The sequence below is a fragment of the Ursus arctos genome, unplaced genomic scaffold (genome assembly GCF_023065955.2).
Source record: "Ursus arctos isolate Adak ecotype North America unplaced genomic scaffold, UrsArc2.0 scaffold_30, whole genome shotgun sequence".
Lineage (NCBI taxonomy): Eukaryota > Metazoa > Chordata > Mammalia > Carnivora > Ursidae > Ursus > Ursus arctos.
In genome coordinates this window covers 13,714,683-13,739,289 of record NW_026622986.1, presented here as the reverse complement: position 1 = coordinate 13,739,289, position 24,607 = coordinate 13,714,683, and the positions used below count along the sequence as shown (strand labels likewise).

At 36.3% G+C, this 24,607-nt stretch overlaps 2 protein-coding genes across 2 annotated transcripts in view; one reads left to right on the top strand and one right to left on the bottom strand.

Annotated features, from left to right (window-relative positions):
• The window catches only part of LOC125282795 (ankyrin repeat domain-containing protein 7-like), a 117,770-nt gene that overhangs the window by 4,515 nt on the left and 88,648 nt on the right, over nucleotides 1-24,607 (bottom strand). The window lies entirely within an intron of this gene.
• Nucleotides 1,311-24,325, top strand: LOC125282791 (coiled-coil domain-containing protein 144A). The gene is made up of 8 exons (XM_057304646.1): nucleotides 1,311-2,293; nucleotides 5,070-5,221; nucleotides 14,548-14,581; nucleotides 14,928-15,069; nucleotides 16,160-16,270; nucleotides 20,289-20,341; nucleotides 20,911-21,122; nucleotides 24,083-24,325. Exons 1-8 carry the CDS (start codon nucleotides 1,874-1,876, stop codon nucleotides 24,276-24,278), a joined length of 1,320 nt encoding a protein of 439 aa, XP_057160629.1. The 5' UTR covers nucleotides 1,311-1,873; the 3' UTR covers nucleotides 24,279-24,325.

The window sequence follows — 24,607 nt, the reverse complement described above, 5'->3', positions numbered from 1 at the left end:
TAGACTTGTCAGCAGAACGAAACTTAGAAATGACATCAGAAGAAGAGCAAGAAAGACAGGGTGAAAGTGAAAATAACCACCTGCAGGTATGTAAAAATTTAGATTTCTGATTTTATATGGTTTTCCCTGCTTTAATAATGTAACCTAGCTCAAACGAAATTATCTTTTGAACGGACATATTGAAGTCAACAGATTATAATTTAATATTTAGTTTTTCTAAAATTTTACAAGTTACAAAACTTAAAATATTGTTAGAATTTGTAGTAACTTACAGCTAAACTTTATCCTTGGAATTGAGACAAAAAAAATTCATGAATATTGTTTGCTTGCATTTTTGTAATTTTTACATGATAAAGAAGGTAACATCAAATTTTGAATCATCTGTGTAAGTAGTTAAATTATGAGCAGTGTGACAATAATGACTGCTGACTTAGATTCATGTAGGAGTAATTATTCTCAGTGGTTCAAAATGTGCAGTTGTGTACTGCCAGTCACTAATGCCCAGATTAAAGATTTATTTTGCCTTGTGATCTCTGTGTAGTTGACTTCAGAGAGTGGGGTCATAAAATCAACACAATTGCCTATTGTAGAGTCACTCCTTCCAGGATGGGACCTTTGTGCTTGAGTAATAATAACTTTTTCAGTTATTTCATTTCAGCATAGGAAATCAGTGAGTCTTATTAAATTTTTTGTATCCACTCAGTGGGCATTACAATATATTAGAGCTGGATACAAGCAGATAATGTATAGTGACGTATAACACTATCATAGTATAGAATTTGAATTAAAATTTAGGAATTTGGTTTTCTTTCTGATTGCTGTTAATTGATTTTGGCTTCTAATAATTTAACGTTTGCCTATTCTCTAGTTATTAATCTTCAAAAAATATCCTCACATGCACTGTAGGGGCTCACTATTTAAGGTATGGTGAGATAAAGTGTTTTAAGTTTGTAGCATTAAAAATCATCTAATTCCTTTTTTGGTAGCTGTAACGTGTAATGAATTGTTTAGTTCCAAAAAACTGACAAAATGAAGTTTATGGATTTATGTTTTTCTTCTGTCTTAGGCTAGGGTGAGTTATTCTCACTTCTTAGTGACAATCCAGTGACTTAGGAGCAGCCTAACATAGCTTAAGAAATTTAACAGTTAAATTTTAATTGTTTTCTAATTTTTCTTTGTCCATACTTGATTACATAAGGATAAAGTTATTTTACAAACATGTATCCTGGCAGAAAAGACATCTGAAAATCAGATCCATCAAGGTAACATTCCACTTTTGCATCTACAAAAAATGGCTCGAGAACCAGAAATGAATAAGAAATGTGATAAGAGAGGATGATCTATCTGTATATTCAGTACATCCTTCTGTGCAAAAGGATGAGAAAATGTGGAACAGAAAAGGCAAATTAGAGTGGAAAACTAATGTAAAACCCATCACCAGTAAAGTTAAAGCGGAAATTTGGTGCAATTTGTAAAAAGGACAAAATTACTACTTATCCTAAAGAAGAATCACGACATGGTAACTTTAAAGAAGGAGCAAACTTAAAGGAAATACCTTCTCATTTAACAAATGATAGACTTGGTTGTGAGAAAAAAGATGCATTTGCAGTGCCTGTCCCTGTAGTATTTCAGGCATTTCCTGAACAAAAAGAGCCTAGTCTCGAAAAGGTCATTCTTTCTCGTCCAAACTCTGAGTCCTTGCCAGTCATCTTCTAATATTTCATCCAGTGGAAATAAATCAGACTGTGAAAATGGTACACTAGACACTGAGCACGTTTTTAACAAAAATGAGAGTTTTAATAGTGATACAGAAAATAAAAACGTAAGGAACCCACTCGTTACGTTTGAAGTGAAAGAGGACCAAGAATTTGATATGCGAATGTCACCAAGTATGAACCAAAATAGCACTAATTGTAAATTAGACGTTGGATGTATACCTCCGTCTAGTGATCTAAGAAGGCTTTTTGATTTTTGGCTTGCGTGCTCCCATGAAATGAGACAAATGCTTCAAATGAAAAGGCACAATATTTCTGCTGTTACAAACACTTCCAAGAAAACAAAAGACTCCTTTCAGAAGCCACTAAATGCAGATAACGACAGTACTAATAACTATAGAAGCATGGAACCTGAATTAGAACATGTGAGTTCTTCTCCATCATGTAGTTACAGAACATCAGAAGTCTATCGAAGTGAAGGATTACAGCCAGATATACTAAAGTGTGTGAATGAGATGGGCCTGTTACTGGTAGAATTCGTGTCATTGGAAAATGAGAACGTTCAACTTCAAAAAGAGGTAGAGTTCACTTTACTGCTGTTGTCTTGTTTTTTCTCTTTATCATTATCTGAGCCATTTTGATTTTCCACTTATGAAAAAACTTTGTGTATAAGATGGGTTGTCTAAATATGTAATTGTGTTTGGAAATAGATTATTTCTGCTATGTAAATGATAGGAGTGCAGGAAGCATTCTTATGATTTCTTTTCCTTAAGTTTCTCTGTCAGTCTCCCAAGTGGCATATGAACTGGGAAACTAATTTAGCTAGGTACCGTGTGACCTCATGAACCAGACTAATGGTAAAGAAAATGGCTTAAAAAATGCAGTTATCTTGAGGTGCCTGGGTGGCACAGTTGAGCATCTGACTCTTGGTTTTGGCGTGGGTCGTGATCTCAGGGTTGTGAGATCAAGCCCCGCGTTGGGCTCTGCGCTCAGTGTGGGGTCTGCTTTAATTTCTCTCTCCTTCTCCCTCTGCCCCTCCTGCTCATGCTCTCTCTCTCTAAAATAAATAAATCTTTAAGAAACATATAATAATCTCTAGCGTGTTTTTTTAAAAGATTTATTTATTTATTTGAGAGAGAGAGAAAGCATGTTATGAGCATGAGCAGAGGGAGAGGCAGACGGAGAGAGAAAGGGAGAAGCAGACTGTGCTGAGCAGGGAGCCTGATGTGGGCCTCGATCCCACGCCCCTGGGGTCATGACCTGAGCCCAAGGCAGACTCTTAACTGCTGAGCCACCCAGGTGCCCCATCTCTGGGGTTTTTATTTTTATCTGTTGGCTTAAATATAAGTTGCATTTCCATAAACAATAAAATGGGAAAGAAGCAATGACTAAGAGAAAGGTGATAAACAAATATTTGAGCTAACCCAATCTATTGCTTCTATTTATCGTTTCAGTATGTGCAATGTTCTCTGCTTTACTCACTCTTGGAACTTAGAATTCCAACACGACCACTTTGAGATATTTTTAAAAACAAATATTTGTATTTCATCACTTTTTTCCCTTTATTTTTAAACAGAATTATTTTTAAGGATTGATTCATTTATTTAGAGAGAGAGCATGAGCAGGGCGAGGGGCAAAGGGAGAGAGAGAGAGGGAGAAAAGCAGACACCCAACTGATCACAGAGCCTAATGTGGGGCTCCATCCCACGACTCCGAGATCATGACCCAAGCCAAAATCAAGAGTCAGAGACCCAACTGACTGAGCCACCCAGGCACCCCCTCCACATTTTTTTTTTTAATCACCATTCTCACATGTTTCTGTTGAGTCAAACCTTCGTATTGTGTTTAATAAAGTATGGTACATTTGATGTGTATGATTTTTATAATGTAGGTAGTAGCATAAACCTTCAGCAAATCTTCAGTATTTCACTTGAAGGGAGAAAACTGACTTTTGAGGTGAATTGAATTTTACAAATAGACAAAAATCTCAAGATCGCCTCCTTTAAAAGAAAAAGTAGCAAAGCACCTCGTCCCCAGTTAAGGTATTAACTTACTGTGTCAAGGTCACACTTTTAATATATCTGATTAATTTAATGAATTTGATAACTTACCTGATTCAGCATTAAGGAATTGTATCATCTCTTTTGGTGCCATAAAATGCTAGGCAATGCCACTTCAGGAACTTTGGCCAAATCATTGAACCTTTTATGGTTTTACTCCCATTATCAGCAGAAAATGGGATTGAAGGTGACAGTTACTTTTATACCCTCTAGCTAAAAAGTGTTATGGTTATTGAATGTGGAATTTGGGGAGCATGACTCATTTCCCAAAATTCTACACTAACATCAGTTTCGCTCTGTTCTTTTTGTGTTGTGGTGACCTTTGGTTCATATATTTTAATGAACACTGTCAATTTTTGATAACCCTAGGATCCAAATGAGAAAAGAATTGTAAAAGGCAGTTGGGGAAAGAATAGCTCAGTGCAGAAAGAGGAAAGCTTCTTATTTGTGCCTGGAGCGCTACAATGTCACATCCTTTAAATCTGGCTGTTTATGCAAAATCCAGGTGGTAAAGACAGAAGATGACAAATCTTGTGTCTTTGTCTTTTTATTTCTTTGTATCTGCTGGTCAGGTGGGGTGGGGTGGGGAATGTTAGGTATCAAAGTGTGGATATGAATACAAAATGTAGAAAGCCCTTTTTAAAATTTTGGAAAATTCTGCTGTTTCCATTTTTAAATTTTATTTATTTATTTTTTAAAGATTTTATTTATTTGTCAGAGAGAGAGCGAGCGAGAGAGAGTGCACAAGCAGGGGGAGGTGGTGGCAGAGGGAGAAGCTGGCTCCCAGCTGAGCAAGGAGCTGGCTGCTGGACTCTGGACTCGATCCCTATGACCTGAGCAGAAGGCAGATGCTTAACCAACTGAGCCACCCACATGTCCCAATTACGCTGTTTTTATTCAAATAGAAATGAAGCAGAATTTATAAAAAGTGCAATTACTTGTAATGATAAAGTTAAACAAAATATTTTTATTGATTACAATTATGACAAACGAGGAGTCAAATGAATGAATTAATGAAAAAAAGTTCTGGGATGCCTGGGTGGCTCAGTCGGTTAAGCATCTGCCTTTGGCTCAGGTCATGATCCCAGGGTCCTGGGACTGGGTCCTGCATCGGGCTCCTTGCTCAGCAGGGAGCCTGCTTCTCCCTCTGCCTGCACCTCCCCCTGTTTGTGCTCTGTCTCTCTCTCTGACAAATAGATAAATAAAATCTTTAAAAAATTTGTAATTAATGAAAAAGTTCTTTTTAATGAGTAAAGTAGTAACAATTATCCTTAGTATCAAACTTCCTTTAAAGATGGTTGAAGAAAGGAAGAGGCACGAAAGTGATAAATTGGCAGTATCAGAAAGCATATATGCCGCTGCTGCTACTGGACTAATTCAACAAAGAGCGAGTGGAAAAACTGATAACCACCTATGTTCCATTATGGAAGATGAAGATTCTGATGGGTAAGCCTATAGCAATATGTAAATAGTAGGTAATTACTATTTTCCTAGGAAACAAATTCTAGTTGGAGCTAACATTCATGATTAACAACTTTTTATATTTTTAGTAAGGCGATTCCATCCTGGGTGCTAATCAGAAAAATGCAAATAATGAGATACCATTTTTTGCAGTCATAGTGATAAATATTTTATTAAAATAATAATAACCAAAATTAGCAGATGTGAGGGAAAAGGCATTCTTATACACTGCTGTTAGATGAAATTGGTAAATCCTTCCTGCAGGGTGATTTAGCAGTGTGTTTCAAAAATTTCAAATATGCTGTCCCTTTATCCCAACGGCTTCATTGCCAGGACTAGATCCTATAGGAAAACATGACTTGTGTAAACACACACACACACACACACACACACACACACACACACACATACACACATACATTCTAAGGACATTTATTATACATTATTATATGTACAAAACATGACAGATATGTTAAGGATATGTATTATAGCATTCTCATATCAAAAAGTTGGAGCTAGTCTAAATAGCCATCAATTTTCTCCCGTATAAGACAAGATAGTATGTGACCATTTGAAAAAATGAATTTAGGTCTACAGTGTACTGATTGTTTAACAAAGTATATTTAAAGTGTTTGGCTTCATGTCATGTCTTATGCAAATCTTAGAATACTGTTACTATCTGCTGAGTTGCAAGAGGAAGTTACCTGCTACACTGGTGCTCTAGCATAATTACCAACAAAATTGCTAGTTACTAGGTTTTTGGTTTTGGTTCCTAATGCAGGAGTGATCAAATATTGGGCCCTCGGATTGATCTGAATATTACCAAGAGATTTCATACAGCGATTTGTCCCATATTCTATGTAAACATTTGATTTGATGACCCCTGTGCTGTAAGCCAAGATGTTGCTAATGCAGTGAATCTTCTTTTTAAGGTTCCTTGCATGCATGCTGTTATCCTTCCCTTTTAAAGAGAATATATTTCTACATGCACCACACCAGGTTTTTCAACAGTGACTTCGTATTTTATAATTGATAAAAATTTAGTTTACAAAATAGGAATATTTTCTGCATTCCAAACTCCTTTTACTTCTCTTATAGAAGTTTAATATGACTAATTATTTTGAATAGTAGACGATATCCTAGAGTTAGATGATTTTTATCAAGCATGAAACACTGCTGTTGAAACTCAACAGTTTTTCTGTGGTCTTTCTAAGCATGAGAAAAAATGACAATCGGGTTATATAATACATATCTAGAAAATTTTTAAGGAGTCTTTTGGATGTATAATTTTGTGAATTATTTAATGGCTTGGCCTGCGGTTTTTTTTTTTTTTTTTTAAGATTTTATTGATTTATATCAGAGAGAGAGAGAGCAGGGGGAGAGGGACAAGCAGACTTGGCACTGAGAGCCCAGCCCCATGCGGGGCTCGATCCCAAAACCCTGAGATCATGACCTGATCCAAAATCAAGAGTCAGAGACTTAACCGACTGAGCCACCCACGCGTCCCCTTGGTCTGTCATTTTTTTAAGAAACACTTAATGCTACATGTATGTAATTTTAAAAACTTCAAACTGTTACAAAAATACTACATCATCATTGTGTAAGGATTGAACTAAACTAAAAAGAAAAATTATCTATGATCATTCCACTTAGCTATGATGTCCTTAAAAGAGCCGTGTACACTCACTGATCCTGATTTCCCTCCCATTTGCTCTGGAATTGTCTCTAGCAGTTTTCACTCCCACTACTCCAGAACTGATTTTTGAAAGGTTACCACTGATTTTCACTTTAATAAATCTAGACGTAATTTCTCAGATGTCATTTTATTTCAGCTGTCGTGCCTAGAAAACGTTCTAGCATATGTAGTTCTATTCAATAAATGTTTATTGAGTGAATGGCGTTTCATCTCCATGTATTGTTTTTAACATGATACTAATTCTCCCTTAAACAAAAAGAAAGTTTGACAGGGGTCCGTTCTGACAATTTAACCTGCCAGTTATATGCAATTTTTTAAATTTGGGGGGCCCAATACTGTGGTTACTTGCTACTTATTTTTTTACTGGTATTTATGTTAGTTTTAATCATGATAAAATGGATCAAAGGAATAGCAAACTTCATTTATATTTTATTAAGGAAAATGAAATATGGTGGTAAATTATTATACGGCTTTAAAAATTCTTGCCAGAGGATTATGAGCCCTCAATATCCGAAATAAAAAGATGAAGTTGGAATTTATTGCCTACTAGTAAGAGAGCTCTGCTGATCGCTTACAGTCTTTTCTGACAGAGCAGTCCGCTATTCTTATACAGGGTTTGGGAAGAGTAGAGTTTAAGGTTTGGGGGACTTCCAGAGAATTAACTGGCTTGTCATCAGCTGAAACACCATGGTAATTTGGGTGAGACTGGTCGATTGGTTGGCACTCAAGGCATGTGTATCGGAGGGATTTTGTCCCCTCTTTAGGCTTTCTTTTAGAAGGGAGGAGCTGACATTGCTTGGTTGTTGAGTGAGGCCAGCGGGCATTGATCAATTACACACATTTAAAACTGGTTGTGGTGGCTTCTTGTTACCATGGCTTCATAGTTGTGTCCCCCCCCACCCTAAGTTTGAGGTGACTGACTAGATGTTTTCTATTTAAAAGTTGTTTCTATCAGCTGTGTTCAAAATGAAAGCGATTTCATATTCTGTAATTATAGATTTCTTGTTGAAATTTGGGTCAAGAAGAATTGTTCAATAATTGCTTTCAGGAAGATCCTTCTTTTTTGGTGTTAAATTTTTTTTTTTAAGATTTTTTGTTTATTTATTCGACAGAGATAGAGACAGCCAGCGAGAGAGGGAACACAAGCAGGGGGAGTGGGAGAGGAAGAAGCAGGCTCATAGCGGAGGAGCCTGATGTGGGGCTCGATCCCCTAACGCCAGGATCACGCCCTGAGCTGAAGGCAGACGCTTAACCGCTGTGCCACCCAGGCGCCCCTTTTGGTGTTAAATTTTAACTAGGAGAGTTATATGTGTAACAGTTTTAAAACAATAATTGCTCGCTTTGTTTGTGTTTTCAGTGCTCTTAGGGGCTCATGTTCAATTCCTAAATTGATAATCTCCTGTGGGAAATTTCAGTCTTTTTGTAAATTTATGTAGCTATTTGCTAATAATATTCTCTTGCATGCATTTAGTCCGTGAAAAGGTAATTATAATTTTCTGTTGGTAAATCTAACTTTTTATATTAGGATTAAATAGTAGGCTGAAAGTATACAAAACTTACCAAATCATATTCTTTAAGAAAATTAAAAAAAATTCTTTTATTTATTTGTGAGAGAGAAGGAGAGAGCAGGAGCGGGAGGGAGGGGCAAAGGGAGAGGGAGAAGCTCAGCGGGGAGCCTGATGCAGGGCTAGATCCCAGGCCCTGGAGATTATGACCTGAGCTGAAGGCAGAGGCTTAACCGACCGAGCCACCCAGGCACCCCCAAATCATTTTCTTTTCAAACAAAATTAATCAGGTTATTGCAATTTTTGAGTGGTATATAATGGCATATGAGTATTTTTGAATTTTCTCCAGATTTATTGAGGTATAATTGACAGATAACTGTGTAAGTGTAAGGTATACCTGTATTAATTTAATATACTTTTATATTGTAAAATGATAATAGTGTTAATAACTCTGTCACCTCACATAATTATCATTTCTTTTTTAGCAACTCTCTTAGCAACTTCCCAGTGTATCATATTGTTAATTGTAATCCGCATTCTGTACTTTAGACCCTCAGAACTTAGTAGTCCTATAACAGGAAGTTTGTACCCTTTGGCCCACCACCAGTCTGTAAATTTGTTTTTTTGAAGATCCCACTGTAAGTCAGATCATACAGTATCTGTCTTTCTGTGTGACTTATTTCACTTTGCATAATTCCCTCCAGGTTCATTTATGTTGTCACAAATGGCAGGGTTTCCCTCTTTTTTGTGGCTAAAAATATTCCCTTGTAAATACATACCACATTTTTTAAATCCCCGGATCCATTGATGGACACTTAGGTTGTTTCCGTGTCTTGGCTACTATAAATAATGCTGCAGTAAACATAGGCGTGCAGATACCTCTTTGAGAAATGATTTCATTTTCGTCAGATACGTTCCCAGAAATGGGATTACTGGATCATATGATAGTTCCATTTTTAGTTTTTTGAGGAACCTCCACACTGTTTTGCCGAGCGGCTGTACCAGTTTACAGTCCCATAATGGTGTACAAGGATTCCCTTTTCTGTACAACGTTGCCAGTGGTATCTCTTGTCTTTTTGATGAAAGCCACTTTAACAGGTGTGAGGTGATGGGTATATCATTGTGGTTTTTGATTTGGGTTTCCCTGATGAATAGTGATGTTGAGCCCCTTTTTTGGTACCGTTGGCCATTTGAATATCTTCTGAGGAAAGATGCCTGTTAAGGTGCTTGGCCCAGTTTTTGATTGAATTATTTGTTTTTTGCTGTCAGATTATATGAATTCCTTATATATTTTAGATATTAACCATTTTTCAGATTCATGGCTTGCAAATCTTTTTATTCATTCTCTAAGTTGCCTTTTCATGATATTACTTGTTTCTTTTTTGTTTTTTAGATGTTATTTAAATTCAAGTTAGTTAACATATATTGTATTATTGGTTTCAGGGGTAGACTTTAGTGATTCATCACTTGCATGCAACACCCAGTGCTCATCACAAGTGCCCTCCCTAGTGCCTGTCACCCAGTTACACCATCTTCCCACCCATCTCTCCTCCGGCAACCCTCAGTTTGTTTCCCATAGTTAAGAGTCCCTCATGGTTTGTCTCCCCTTCTAATTTCTTTCCATTCAGTTTTCCCTCGCTTCCCCTATGATCCTCTGTGCTGTTTCTTATATTCCACAGATGAGTGAAACCATATGATAATTGCCTCTCCCTGACTGACTTATTTCACTCAGCATAATCCCCTCCAGTTCCATTCACGTCGATGCAAATGGTAAGATTTCATCCTTTCTGATGGCTGAGTAATACCCCATTATATATATATATGCACCATATCGTCTTTATCCATTCATCTGTTGAAGGGCATCTCGGCTCCTTCCACAGTTTGGCTCTTGTGGACATTGCTGCTGTGATACTTTGGTACCCACTGTATTGAGAGTGTTTATCATGAAAAGATGTTGAATTTTGTCAAATGCTTGGTCTGCACATATTGAGATGATCATATAATTTTTTTCATTATATTAATGTGTATCCAACTTACTGATTTGATTTGATTTCTGAAGGATAATTTTGCTCAGTATGGTATTCTTGGTTGGCAGTTCTTTTCTTTCAGCATTTTGAATATGTAATCCCTCTGTCTCCTGGCCTGTAAGGTTTCTGCTGAGAAATTGCTAATAGCCTTATGAGGGTTCACTTGTAGGTGACAAGCTTCTTTTCTCTTGCTGCTTTTAAGATTGTCTCTTTGGTTTTGATTTTTGACAGTTTTATTATAATGTGTTTGGGAGAATATCTCTTTAAGTTGAGTTTGTTTGGTGACGTGTGAGCTTCATAAACTTAGATGTCCAAATGTTTCCCCAGGTTTGAGTGTTCTCACCCATGACTTCTTGAAGCTTTATGTCTTTTTTTCCCCTCTCTCCTCCTTCTGGAACTGCAATAATTTACACATTGTTTCTTTTAGTGGTATTCCATAATCACGTAGGCTTTTCTCACTCTTTTTCATTCTGTTTTTCTTTGTTCTCCACTGATTGGATCATTTGAAAGTTAAAATTTGAACATTGTAAATTCACAGATTTTGGGGGGATCCATTTTCCTGTCAGTGGTTTCTGTTGTTTTTTTTCATTTCCTTCCCTATATTATTCAGCTTCAGAATTTTTGTTTAGTCTTTTTTACTATTTCCAGGTCTTTTTTAAAAAAAGATTTTATTTATTTATTAGAGAGCGGGAAAGAGAGCAAGTCAGGGGAGGGACAGAGAGAGGGAGTGAGAATCTCTAGCAGACCCGGGGCTGGATCCCAAGCCCCTGAGATCATGACCTGAGCCGAAACCAAGAGTCAGACACTTAACCGACCGAGGCATCCAGGCGCCCTTCCAACTCTTTATTAAACTTCTCCTTTTGTTCATATAGTGTTCTTCTCATTTTATTGAACTGGCTTTTTATTCTTAAGATTTTATTTATTTATTTATTTATTTATTTATTTATTTTGGAGAGAGCATGTGTGTGAGCGGGGCAAGGGGGAGTTGCAGAGGGAGAGGGACAAGCAGAATCTGCTTAACTGACTGAGCCACCCAGGCACCCGTGAGTTGGCTTTTTGTGTTTTCTTGTAGCTCATTGAGTTTCCTTAAAACTGCCATTTTGAATTCTTTTTTAGATATACATTGCAGATCTCCATGTGTTTGAGATCGATTACTGGAAGATTATTGTGATCCTTTGGTGGTGTCATATTTCCTTGACTTTTTATATTCTTTGAAGTTTTGCATTGCTGTCTTTGCATTTGAAGTAGTCTTTAATGATTACCTTTCCAGTGTGTCCAAACCTGATTTTTTTCTTTTTTTTTTCCTCCGGTGGTGTGCTGAAACTTTTCTGCAGGAAATCTGGTTTTCCAGAAAACCTCTCTCATCCATGGGTGATTATCTAAGACAGTGTTTTCCAGGGGCTCCCAGATGTAGCTGAGAGGAAGGGGCTGAAGCCAATTTATGGGCTATTGCTAGTTCCACAGCTGGGAATGTAGTGACTGTGCCTGTTATCCGATGCATGGTAGGCAAGACTTTTTCTAGGTCCCTTGGTATATGGTGCTTGATTCCACAGCTCCTACAAAGAGGTCCATAGTAGTTTTGTCCCCACAAATGATGTTGTGTTATAATTGTATATTTATCTGTCTTTGAAGCAAGGAATGTATATTTCCTTATAAATGGTTGGACTTCATAACTGTTCTGTGAATTAATAAATGAATTGATGGGGCGCCTGGGTGGCTTAGTCGTTAAGCCTCTGCCTTCGGCTCAGGGCGTGATCCCGGGGTTGTGATATCGAGCCCCGCATTAGGCTCCTCCACGGGAAGCCTGCTTCTTCCTCTCCCACTCCCCCTGCTTGTGTTCCCTCTCTCGCTGGCTCTCTCTCTCTCTCTGTCAAATAAATAAATAAATAAATCTTTAAAAAAATAAATGATTTGAGACGGGTAACAGGATTTTACAAAAAATTGTTTTTTTTATTCGTTATGGTAACATTATTAGAAAACATTAGCTTGGGGCACCTGGGTAGCTCAGTCTAAGATTAAGTGTCTGCCTTCAGCTCAGGTCATGATCTCAGGGTCCTGGGATTGAGCCCCAAGTCAGGCTCTGTGCTCGGTGGGGAGTCTGCTTCTCCCTCTGCCTGCCGTTCCCCCTGCTTGTGCTCATGCTCTCTCTCTCTCTCCCAAATAAATAAATAAATAAATACATAAAATCTTTTTTAAAAATGGCTTTTTAATGGCTACTTTAAATGGATTTTTTAAAGTAGTGATCTTCGTTTGAGTATAAAGGAAGCAAGGAAAGATGAAAATGAAAAATGGACATCAGAAGAATCTCTGATTACACCCCGCTTTGAGAAGTTTGACTCCCCGACTTATTGTCCACTACAAGTGAATGACGACAGCCCTTTAAGTGAAATGGACCAGGATGAAGGAAGGGAAAATCTGTAAATTATTTCCCTCTGAAGGAATTCTAGCAGTGATTACTTTTTAAGGAAATAAAACACTGTAGTGTCGGTACAGGCTAAGGCAAGAAATACTCAAGTATATCAGACACACTGCTTGATAGGTTAAGATGAGGACAAGTGACTTTGACAAGGAGCAGTTAGTAATCACCATGGAAGCTGGACTATAATGAATAAGTATAAACACTCCTTAGAGAATTTTTACGGGGAAAGGTAACAGAGAAATGGATGATAACTGAAAAAGAATGTGGAATTCATGGGGATTTTCTTTCTTTTTTCATTTTAAGATGGGAGCTTTTAGAGTATGTTTGTATGCTGCTGGAAATGATCCAATAGAGATAGACATGGTTATTTAATTTAATTTTGTTGACATTTCCAAATGTTGGAAACCTTATTGATTGTATTACATTATCTTTTAAAGATTATAGTAATTGTCCTTAGTACTCCTATTCATGTAGTTTTGGGGCAAGAAGTTGTTTATTCAGAACTGGTTCCACAGTGAAGTATTCTCATATAATCGAATGTGCAGATATTATCATTCATAGATTTAAAAAATTATATATAATAGTAAATATGCAAACACTTAGGCCATTCTGAATAGAACTAATCATTCCTTGATGATTTCAGATATTCGGTGCCTTTGACAGTATCATGAATAGCTATGATTTTGTTAGGGACTTTGAAGTATCTGTTTATATTAAGTTAATGTTTGTTTAGATCTGGGGAAAGGGGAAAGCTTTTATTTATTTACAATTGCAAAATAAACTATTAATCTATCATAGATTATTACTTTTGGATAAAGTTCCAAATTACAAAAGCCGTGGTTCCTGTACCAACAGTGTCATTGACACATATTGTGTGCTCAGTAAGTGTGTGTTCGTGAATAAACATTTGAATGAATAAATGAATGCCCATTGATGAACTTCTTTAGAAGAAGCAAATCTTTAGTTTATTGAAAGTAGATTTTAAATATGGCCTAGTATGACGTCTTTTTATTTAAAAAAAATGTGTAAGATTCAGAAATTATTATTTATACTTAGAGGTAGGAATGGAATAATAATAGGTTCATTTGCTATCATATTACTTAGAAAAACTTAAATATTACTCTCACCACATATTGTAAAACACATGCTTTGAAGGCAGATATCCTGGATTTGAATTCTGGGTCTACTCCTGACCAGCTGTATGGGCTTGGGGAAGTTCCTTATTTCTGTGCCTCCTTTTCTTCCTGTGTAAAATACCTAATATAATTACCTACGTTTATAAGATTGTTGTGAGGCTTAAAATACCTAGAGACGTAGTGAAGTGTTCATAATAATGCATAGTAGCTGCACAGTAAATCCTCAAAACACTACTATCATGATTATTAAGAAAGGGTTTCTTTCATATAAGAATTTAGTTTGAACCCTGCAAATAGGTTTTAGAGCCAGTAAAAGCTTGTTTTTATTGAAAATGCTAACAAAAAAGTGTGGTATATTTCTTTGTATCAAATAATGTAAGTAACATTATGATTTTCCCTTGCTCTTTGTCAATTTGATCTTAATGTTTTGTTAATATTATTAATAATATGTTTAGATATGATTTAGATATTCTTTGTATTTTAAGTATTTAATGTTTGCCTGAAAAGAATTGGTTTTTTTTTTTTCAGACCTGCAAAGAAAACATCTAAGGAAAAGAAAGAGGTAAAATATATATATATATATATATATAATTTTATTTCATTTATTAATTTTTTAATTTTTACTTTATTGTATTATTTTGATAAATAATATTTATCAGAAATATTATTCCATGGTAAAAAATTACTTTAGGGAAGGTATAGTGACAAAATAGAGGAATTTCTATTTGTTGTGAAAATGTTATTCAGAAACACTAGTTATTGATAAAGGTTGTTTTGAGAAAAATCAGTTCTTTAAAAAAGTACCTATGTTTTTGCTTTTATAAGAAGATGGGTATTTATCATCTCTCTACACTTAGTATATTTTATAAATATTTGGGGGACATTTTGAAATTATTATTTATTTGTAGATCAAAAAGCAAATTAATTTTACGGATGACCTTGATGACTTAACTCCATTATCTGGAACAGCTTCAGAGGATTGCAAGTTGCCTTGCTTTGATTTTAGGAGTTGCATGTTGCTAATTGAACAACTTGGCATGGATTGTAAAGGTAGGACCGTGGTATAAATATAAAGCCTTTATATGTATATTACTGTAGTAATATGTGCACATCTTGTCTAGTGCTGTACCACACAACACTGATCTGTTATAGAGCTACTCATCTCACAAATATGTTTTTCATGAAGACAGAGAACTGCTGAGTACTCTCAGCCAAAGAGCTATAATTTCCACTATACTTTTCGTCATGAAAATGGCACACCGATGTGTTTGTTGACTCTGCTTCTCTTCTATGCCTTCACCCAAGGTCAGGTTACCAGTATTTTTCTCCTAGGATACTGAAATAACCTCAGGACGGTTTTCCCTGTCATTCCACCTCCCAGAATCTTGGTCTACGCTGCAACCATAATCATATATTTTTAAAAATTTATATTTCGTCATGTTACCCCCTTGCTTAAAGCTTAGCTTTTACTTCTCATTGCTCTAGCGTGAAACACCACGGTCCTCAGCTTCATCTTGTACTGTTTCATATCCTTCTTTCCATCTGTGTCTCAGCCACTAGTTTGGATGATTTTTCCTATAATAGAGCTTCCTCCCCACCCCCATAGCTTTAGTTAGGTAACTGCATGTATATGAAGTGTATAATTTGATAGTTTTGACATATGTATACTCCTGTGAAACCATAACCGTGATTCAGGCAGTTAATATATCTATCACCTGTAAGTCTCATGTTTCGTTATATCCCCTTATTACGAAACTACCAAATTGCTTTGTAAAGTAGTTGCACCATTTTCCATTCCCACCAGCAGTGTATGGGAGTTCTAATTTCTCCCTGTATATTCATGAACACTTAATATTGTCAGTTTTTTAAATCTTAGCCATTCTGGTGGGCATGCAGTATATATATCATTACGGTTTTAGTATGCATTGCCCTAATAAGATAATGTTGAGCATATTTTTATGTGCTTATTTGCCATCTGTGTATTTTCTTTGAACTGTCCAAATTCTTTGTCATTTTAAAAATTAGGTTGTTTTCTGATTTGTTGAGTTTTGAGAATTCTTTGTTTATTCCAGATATAGTTTATCACCTATTTTTTGGCAAAGATTTTCTCCCAGCCTGTGACTTTTCATTCTCTCAACAGTGTCTTTTGAAGAGCAGTTTTCCTTTTTGGTGAAGTCCAGTTTATGCATTTGTTCTTTTATGGATTCTTGCCTTCGGTGTTCCTATCTAAGAAATCTTTGCCTAGGACAAGGTCAGAGGATTTCTCTCATGCTTTCTTTTAGAAGTTTTGTAGCTTAAAAGCAAAGCTTCATAGTTTTAGGTCTTAACGTTTAGATCTGTGATCCATTTTGTATTCTTTTTTTTTTTAAAAGATTTTATTTATTTACTTGACAGAGAGAGAGGACAAGCAGGGGGAACAGCAGACTGAGGGTGAGGGAGAAGCAGGCTCCCCACTGCATGGAGATCTGGACATGGGGCTCGATCCCAGGACCCTGGGATCATGACCTGAGCTGAAGGCAGACGCTTAACTGACTGAGCCACCCAGGCGCCCCCATTTTGTATTCTTTTTTATTTATGATGCAGAGTATGGATCCAGGTTCATTCTTTTTGCGTATGGATATCCAGTTGTCCTAGCACCGTTTGTTGAAAAGGCTGTATTGTCTTTACTTCATGCCATTTGCATCTTCGTCAGGATCAGTTGACCGTATATGTGTGGGTTTATTTACGGACTCTCCTCTGTCCCATTGATCTCTTTAGCCTTCATTACACCAATATCATGCTGTTTTAATTACTACCAGTTTATAATAATTTTTGAAATCAGGTGGTTAGGGTTAGTCCTCCAGTTTTGTTCTCTCTCAGGGCTCTTTTGCTATTCTAGGTCCTTTGTGTTTCCACATGAATTTCATTTATTTATTTTATCCACATGCATTGTAGAATCCACTTGTCATTTTCTAAGAGAAAAAACTCTGTGGTCTTCTGAAAATCAGGTTTGGATTATGTTGAATCTACAGATTAATTTTAACAATACTGAATTTTTCAACCCTGAACAGAGTATATCTCTCCATTTATATAAGTCTTCTTAAATTTTCTTGGTAATAGTTTATACTTTTTTACGTCTAGTTCTTTCTATCTTTTATGATATTACCTGTGATTATTTTTTATTTTTCAATGCAGTTTTAATTTTTAATTAATAATTAAAATTAATTTTTAATTTAAATTTTAAATTTTAAATTTTGATTGTTTATTCCTAATGAATAGAAATACAGTTGATTTTTTATAATGATTCTATATCCTCCAAACTTGATAAGTTTATTTACTAGTTCTAGAGGCTTTTTAAAAAATTCTGTCAGATTTTCTACATAACCAAAAGTTATCAGACTTTTTTTTGACTACTATTTTACTAATTTCTTAAGGTGGAGCCAAAGGTCATCAATATGAGACTTTTCTTCTTTTTTAATACATACATTCAGTGTTATAAATGTTCATATGAGTGCTGCTATAGCAGGATTCCAGAAATTCTAATATGTTATGTGTTCCTTTTCATTCAGTTCAGAATACTTTCTAATTTCTTTTTTCATTACTTCTTTGAGCCAGAGGTTATTTAAGGATTTTATTTATTTGAGAGAGAGAGAGACAGCATGAGCTTGGCGGGGGGGGGTGGGGTGGGGAGAAGACTCCCCTCTGAGCAGGGAGCCCAATGTGGGGCTTGATCCCAGGACCCTGAGATCATGACCTGAGCTGAAGACAGATGCTTAATCAACTGAGCCACCCAGGCACTCTGACCCAGGGATTATTTAGATATGTATTAAATAGTTTGCAAATATTCAAGTATTTTCCAGAGCTATTTTTATTCTTGATTCCTAATTTGATTTCTCTGTGGGTACAGAACGCACTTTTATGACTTAGTCCTTTTGACTTACCCCTCTCATTACAATTTATTTTGTGACCCAAAATATAGTCTCTTTTGTTAAATGTTCTATGGAAACTTGAGAAGAATGGTGGTGTTCAAGTCTACATTCTTGCTGATTTTCTGCCTGTTGAAATCTCAGACTATAATTGTGAATTTGCCTGTTTCTCTGCAATTCTGTCGATTTTTGCTTTATGTATTTTGAACCTATTAATAGACGTGTAAACATTTAGGTTTGTTATGCTTCTTTCAGTTGACCCTTTTATCATTATAAAATGACCTTATTTATTGCTGCTAATGTTTTTTGCTTTGCTACCTATTTTGTCTGGTATTAATATAGCCACTTAGGCTCAGCCTTCTTTTGTCAAGTGTTAGTGTGGTGTATCATATTTCTGGCCTTTTAACAAATTTGTGTTAAAGTGCATTTTTTTGTTATAGGTGGCATATAATTAGGTCTTCCTTTTTTTTAAAAAAAAACTTTATTTATTTGATAGAGAGAGAGAGACAGCCAGCGAGAGAGGGAATACAGGCAGGGGGAGTGGGAGAGGAAGAAGCAGGCTCCCAGCGGAGGAGCCTGATGTGGGGCTCGATCCCAGGACTCCGGGATCACGCCCTGAGCCGAAGGCAGATGCTTAACGACTGAGCCACCCAGGCGCCCCTAGGTCTTCCTTTCTTATCCATTTTGAGAATCTGCCTTTTAATTGAGGCTTTTAGACCATTTTCATTTCATGTGATTGTTAATGTAGTTGAATTGAATCTGTGGGCATGTTGTTTGACTTCCATTTGTCCTTTCTGCTGTTTGTTCCCATTCTCTTCTTTTTCTGCTTTCTTTTAGATTAATCAAGTAATTTCTATGATTTAGTTTTATTTACGTGTGTGTGTGTGTGTATTTTGCTTACTCACTATAACTCTTTAGTTTTGCTATTTTAGTGATTAGGGTTTAAAGTATATGATTTAAGCATCACAATCCACCTTCAAGTAATGTTTTACCACATCATATGCAGTTTAAGAAAATTATAATAGTTAACTTCCATTTCTTCTCTCCTAGTCAGATCCTTCTGGATCTGTGGGAGTATAGTTTTCATTAAGTTTAGAAAGGTTTTGGTCATTTTTCTTTTTTTTTTTTTAAGATTTTATTCATTTATTTGAGAGAGAGAAAATGCACAAGCAGGGGGAGGGGCAGAAAGAGACGGAGATTTGCCACTAAGTAGGGAGTCCGATATGGGGCTTGATCCCAGGACCCTGAGATCATGACCTGAGCTGAAGGCAGACAGACACCCACCGACTAAGCCACCGAGGTGCCCCAGACATTTTTTGTTCAAATATTTTTTTCCGGTTCCTTTCCTCTGCCTCTTTGAGGAATTGTAGATTAGCCACTTGAAGTTTTCTCACAGTTTTCTGAGGTCAATTTCAGTCTTTTATTTTGTGATGTCTAATATGTGTTTATTCCTATCCAGTGTATTTTTCATGTCTGACATAATTTACATCTCTGTAAGTTGTATTTGGTTTTTTTAAAAATAGCTTCTATGCCTCTACTTACCTTTTTATGCTTTCTTTTGAGATATAGCTAAGTTGATTACAAACAGTTTGACCCTTTCCAGTCCTATTCTTATGAATTGTTAGGTGAATCCAGAGTAGTGCTCAGCCTAGAGCTCATTGTTCCCCACCGCTGAGGCAAGACCTACTGTATTCATTGTGCTACAGGTTATGAGTTTTCCCAGCATGGCTAATGGGAATCGATACCATCCCTGGTGCTGTGTGAGCACCAGTGGAGCCCTCTGCAGATCTCTAGAGTTCTTTCTTTGTTCTGCTTTCTTCTCTCCAGTGTTTTGACCTCTGATCTCTATCTGCCTTGGTTTCACCAGATTCTCAGTTTCTTCATCTCAACTCAGGGAATCTGGTGGAGTCTATCTCAGTTTTTTCACCTGTGTCATGGTCAGTGGAAATTCTCCCAAGGCAGTGAGTTCGGGTATGTGTTAGGCTAACTTCTTTTGTTTTCAGGGATCACTGTCCTTCATTGACTGAAGTCTTTTGTCTTGAAAATAATTTGAAAATGTATTTTATCTTTTTGTGTTTGGCTTGTTTCAGGTAGGAAGGTAAATCAGTACCTGTTACTCCATCTTGGCCAGAAGCAGATTGCAATGGAACTTTGGCACATGCTGTAGGCTGTCTTGAATGCTCTTCTTCCTCCTTTGCTCACTTGCTTCCTGCTCCTCCTTCATTTCTCAGAATAGTTCTCTCTTCCTCGGGGAATCTTCCCTTCCCAGGGTAGATCACGTTATGTTATGTGATCCTAGAACTCCGTTTCCTTATAGGAACTATCTGAATTTGTAATTGTCATTTTGTCTTTCCCTTTCACTAGACGTGAAGCTAAATAAGAGCCAGGGATTTTATCTGTTTAATCTGCAGTGCTTAGTATAATATCTTTTTGTTTTTTAAGATTTTTTTATTTGAGAGAGGGAGAGTGCACAAGCTGGGGGAGGGGCAGAGGCAGAGGAGAAGGGAGAAGCAGACTCCCCGCTGGGTAGGAAGCCCAATGCAGGGCTTGATCCCAGGAACCCGAGATCATGACCCGAGCTGAAGGCAGATGCTTAACCGACTGAGCCACCCAGGTGCCCGTATAATATCTTTTATATTGAAGTCATTCAATATATATTTGTTTAATGTATGAATGAGTGAATGTGAAAGCACACAGTCCTTTATATGCAAAAAGTACTCATATTTTCTTTTTTTTTTTTAAGATTTAAGTAATTTATTTCAGAGAGAGCATGAGTGGGGGGAGGGGGGTGAGAGAAGAACAGAGGGGGAGGGAGGGGGCATGGAAAGAATCTCAAGCTGACTGCATGCTGATTGAAGAACCCCATGCGGGGCTCAATCCCAGGACTCTGAGATTACAACCTCAGCCGAAACCTGACTCGGATGTTTAACCAACTGAGACATCCAGGCGCCCTATATATTCTGTTTCTGTTTTTTCTCTGATGTAGATTGTTAATTTATTAAAAATTTGGGATGCGGTTCTCTCATGTGAAAGATTATTAGAACTTAAAAATGATCACTGTGAGCAACTTACAAGAAAAAATAAAGAATTGGAAAATTGGGTTAATGGTCTACAAAAGGAGCTATCACAAACAAAAGAAATTAAATTGCACTTGGAGCAGCAAAAAGTGGAATGGGAACAAGAACTCTGCAGTTTGAGGTATGACGTCTTGGTTTTAAGGAAGTATTTGAACTATTTTTTTTTTTTTTTTTTTAAATAGGCTCCACACCCAGTGTGGGGCTTGAACTCACAGCCATGAGATCAAGAGTTGCATGCTCTACCGACTGAGCCAGCCAGGCACCCATTGAGCTATTGACTTTTATACTACAGATATGTAGGAGAAGTTTTGTAGTTGCTAACTTACCTTCTAGGATTTTATAGGGAAGAAAACGTCTTTAGTATTGTGAAGTATGGGATTCTTCTGAATAATACAGCAAGTTCTTAACGGTGAATACTTCTACAAATAATTTAATGTATATTCCAAATCATAATTTTAATGACCATATAGAAGTCCATCATATGGAAACCTCATTATTTAACAAATTGAATTTTGGTTGGTTTTCATTTTTCTATACTTTAATTAAAGCTGTAAGGAATGTCTCTTATATAAATCTGTTTCTATGTTTCTGGTTAACTTACTTGGAATACATTCTTCAATATAGTTTTGGTTACTTAAAGACAGGATTTTATCCTCCTCATGAATAACTCCAATTTTAATTTAAATGACAGCTAAATTTGTCATAGAGTAAAACTACAGGTACATATAGTATGTGAAATAAAATTTCTTTACAAAACATTTAACTAGTTCCATCATAGTCTCAAGGTGATTTAGCCTGCATTTTCACATAAAAATCCAAAACTGAGGTGCCTGGGTGGCTCAGTTGGTTCAGTGTCCTATTCTTGGTTTTGGCTCAAGTCATGATCTCAGGGTTGTAAGATCCAACCCCAAGTTGGGCTCTGCACTCAGCGCAGAGTCGGCTTGAGATTCTTTTCCCTCCTCTCTCCCTCTACTTCTTCCCCTGCTCATGCTCTCTCTCTAAAAATAAATAAAATCTTAAAAAAAAAAAAGAGCCAACATTCACATTTATTTCAATTTACTTTCCATCCCTTAACTCAGAAAATATACATACAGCAAATATGAGAAGCCAAGGATTCCAATAAGCTATTAATTTTAGCTATAAATATAGTTCCTATTAGGATAAAACTGAATTTTTTATTTTATATCTAAATAATATATATATATATATATATATATATATATATATATATTTTTTTTTTTTTTTTTTTTAAAAACCAACAGTGTAGATCATGGAAAGTATAGAGGATTTGTAAAGCATATATATATATATGGGGGCGGGACATAAGGGGCAGTGACATTTTTGGTCCAGTGGCTAAAGTAATAGTCTCAATTTAAATGCATTTGTCTGCAAGCGTCAAATAGTGACATTCATAATGTCCTCATCCAAAGGAGAGGGTTTTATTATTTTCCACAAGAATTGATGAGCTTTCCATAAGCTCAAAACTATTGCTACTGACAACATATGTTTCAGTTTTGGGGCAGTTACTTCATCACCTCTATATTAATAGAGAGGTTAGCTTAACGCTTCCACTGACGAACAGGAGGAAAAGTGTAGCCTGTTCAGAGACTTTCTTTTGGATGTTAGTGTCCTACTTTTGAGACAAGTAGCAATTTGCTCCAAGTGGTATCCTATTTTATTACAAGGTGCTTTTGAAACAATCATATGCTAATGATAATTAATTGATGAGTATTTTATTCCTAATAAAACAGCTCAGTGTATTTCCCCCCATTTTGTATTTCTTACCATTTTAAACATCATGAAGAGGAAATAAAATTTATTGCAGCAGCAAATAATCTGATGATTTTTCTAAGAGCTGTATACATTTTACCTTATTTACCACCAGTATTTTGAAATATAAGGCTCCTTTTGTATTGATGATTTCCACTAGAGAAGAACTGCAGTTTGGTGCAAGAGCACTAGTAGTGGAGTAAGAAGACCTGAGGAAAGTCCTGCAGCTCACTTACTATTTTTAACCTCTCCATTCTAGAATTGTGATAACTAAAAGTGGTCATTGAAGTATGTAGAAGTGGATAATAGGGGTGCCTGGGTGGCTCAGTTGGTTAAGTGTCTACCTTCGGCTCAGGTCATGATCCCAGAGTCCTGGGATCGAGCCCCATGTCCAGATCTCTGCTCGGCGGGGAGCCTGCTTTCCTCTGTCCCTCTGCCTACCACTCCACCTGCTTGTGCTCTCTCTCTCTCTAATAAATAAAATCTTTAAAAAAATAAAATGAATAATAATCAACAAGGTCAACTGAGAGTATTGCAGAAGAAGAAACATAAAATATATAGGGCAACAGATATTAGACTCCCTAGCCTAGTCCTGGATCACAGTAATCTGCAGGGGTATGTTGTGCAAATGACATCTGCAGATTCTGTCTTACACTGCAAATTATTTTTAGAGGTACCTGTGATGTTTTGTGAAGTAGAAATCTACTTCTAGTGAATTTATAAACAGCAATTTCTCTTTTTAATTAGTAACTAAATTATTCTAATGGAAGAGTAATTATGACTATGCGGGAAAAAACGATAATTTTCAATTCTAACTTTCTTGAATAATTTCAAAATTTCTTTCCCTACAATATCTACCGAGTTATTATTGACTAAAACTTACTACAAACTGCATAACGCTTTCTCATTGCTTCTTTTCAACTCTGTATATCTTTTGGAAGAGATTGAAGTGAGAAATTAAAACCATGAGCCCTAGAAAGGAAAAAATTAAGAACATAGAAATTTCGGGGCGCCTGGGTGGCTCAGTCGTTAAGCGTCTGCCTTTGGCTTAGGGCGTGATCCCAGCATTCAGGGATCAAGCCCCCCATCAGGCTCCTCCACTGGGAGCCTGTTTCTTCCTCTCCCACTCCCCCTGCTTGTGTTCCCTCTCTCGCTGGCTGTCTCTCTGTCAAATAGATAAATAAAATCTTAAAAAAAAAAAAAAATAGAAATTTCATTTGGACAGTAAACCAACATATGTGGAACCAGATCATGAAATGAACTTTTTATTGCTTACAAAACAAATTTTAAAATAAGTCCATTTATTTGCAGGTTTTCCTTCAAAAGGGAAAAAGAAAATGGAAGAAATACTGATATGTTATATGAAAAAATTAAGGAGCAATTAAAAAGAAAAGTACAGCAGTATAATAAAGAAGCTGAACTGAAACAACAGCTTGAAGTTACTCTTCGGACACGGGATGAGGAATTGAGGACTGTAAGAAATAATTTGAATCAGGTACATCTTTGATAAAAATTGTATATTTCCATCAATATTATTTATAATATCCCTTTGATTTAATGTATATTATTAGTTTGAGGTTTGGACCCAACTTTATTTCTTTCCCGTTGGATATCCACTTACTGCAACCTGTTCGTTGTATAAACATAGGTTATTCTTTAATTTCAGAGAACATCATGATAATGTCATTTTATTGAGTTCCAGCTAAAAGTCTCCTTTGTTTCACTTAGATTTTTAATAGTCATGGAAAAGAAAAAGGTCTGTTGCATAAAAACCACAGGTGTCAGGATCAACTTGCCATGCTAAGACTGGAAATAGGCACTATAAACAATCAAAAC

Coding starts and splice junctions, on each gene's coding strand:
- LOC125282791 (XM_057304646.1), top strand. CDS start 1,874: ATGCGAATGTCACCAAGTATGAACCAAAATAGCACTAATTGTAAATTA. Junction 16,271..20,288: donor AAATCTTTGCCTAGGACAAG/GTCAGAGGATTT, acceptor CCCTTTCACTAG/ACGTGAAGCTAAATAAGAGC. Junction 21,123..24,082: donor CAAGAACTCTGCAGTTTGAG/GTATGACGTCTT, acceptor ATTTATTTGCAG/GTTTTCCTTCAAAAGGGAAA.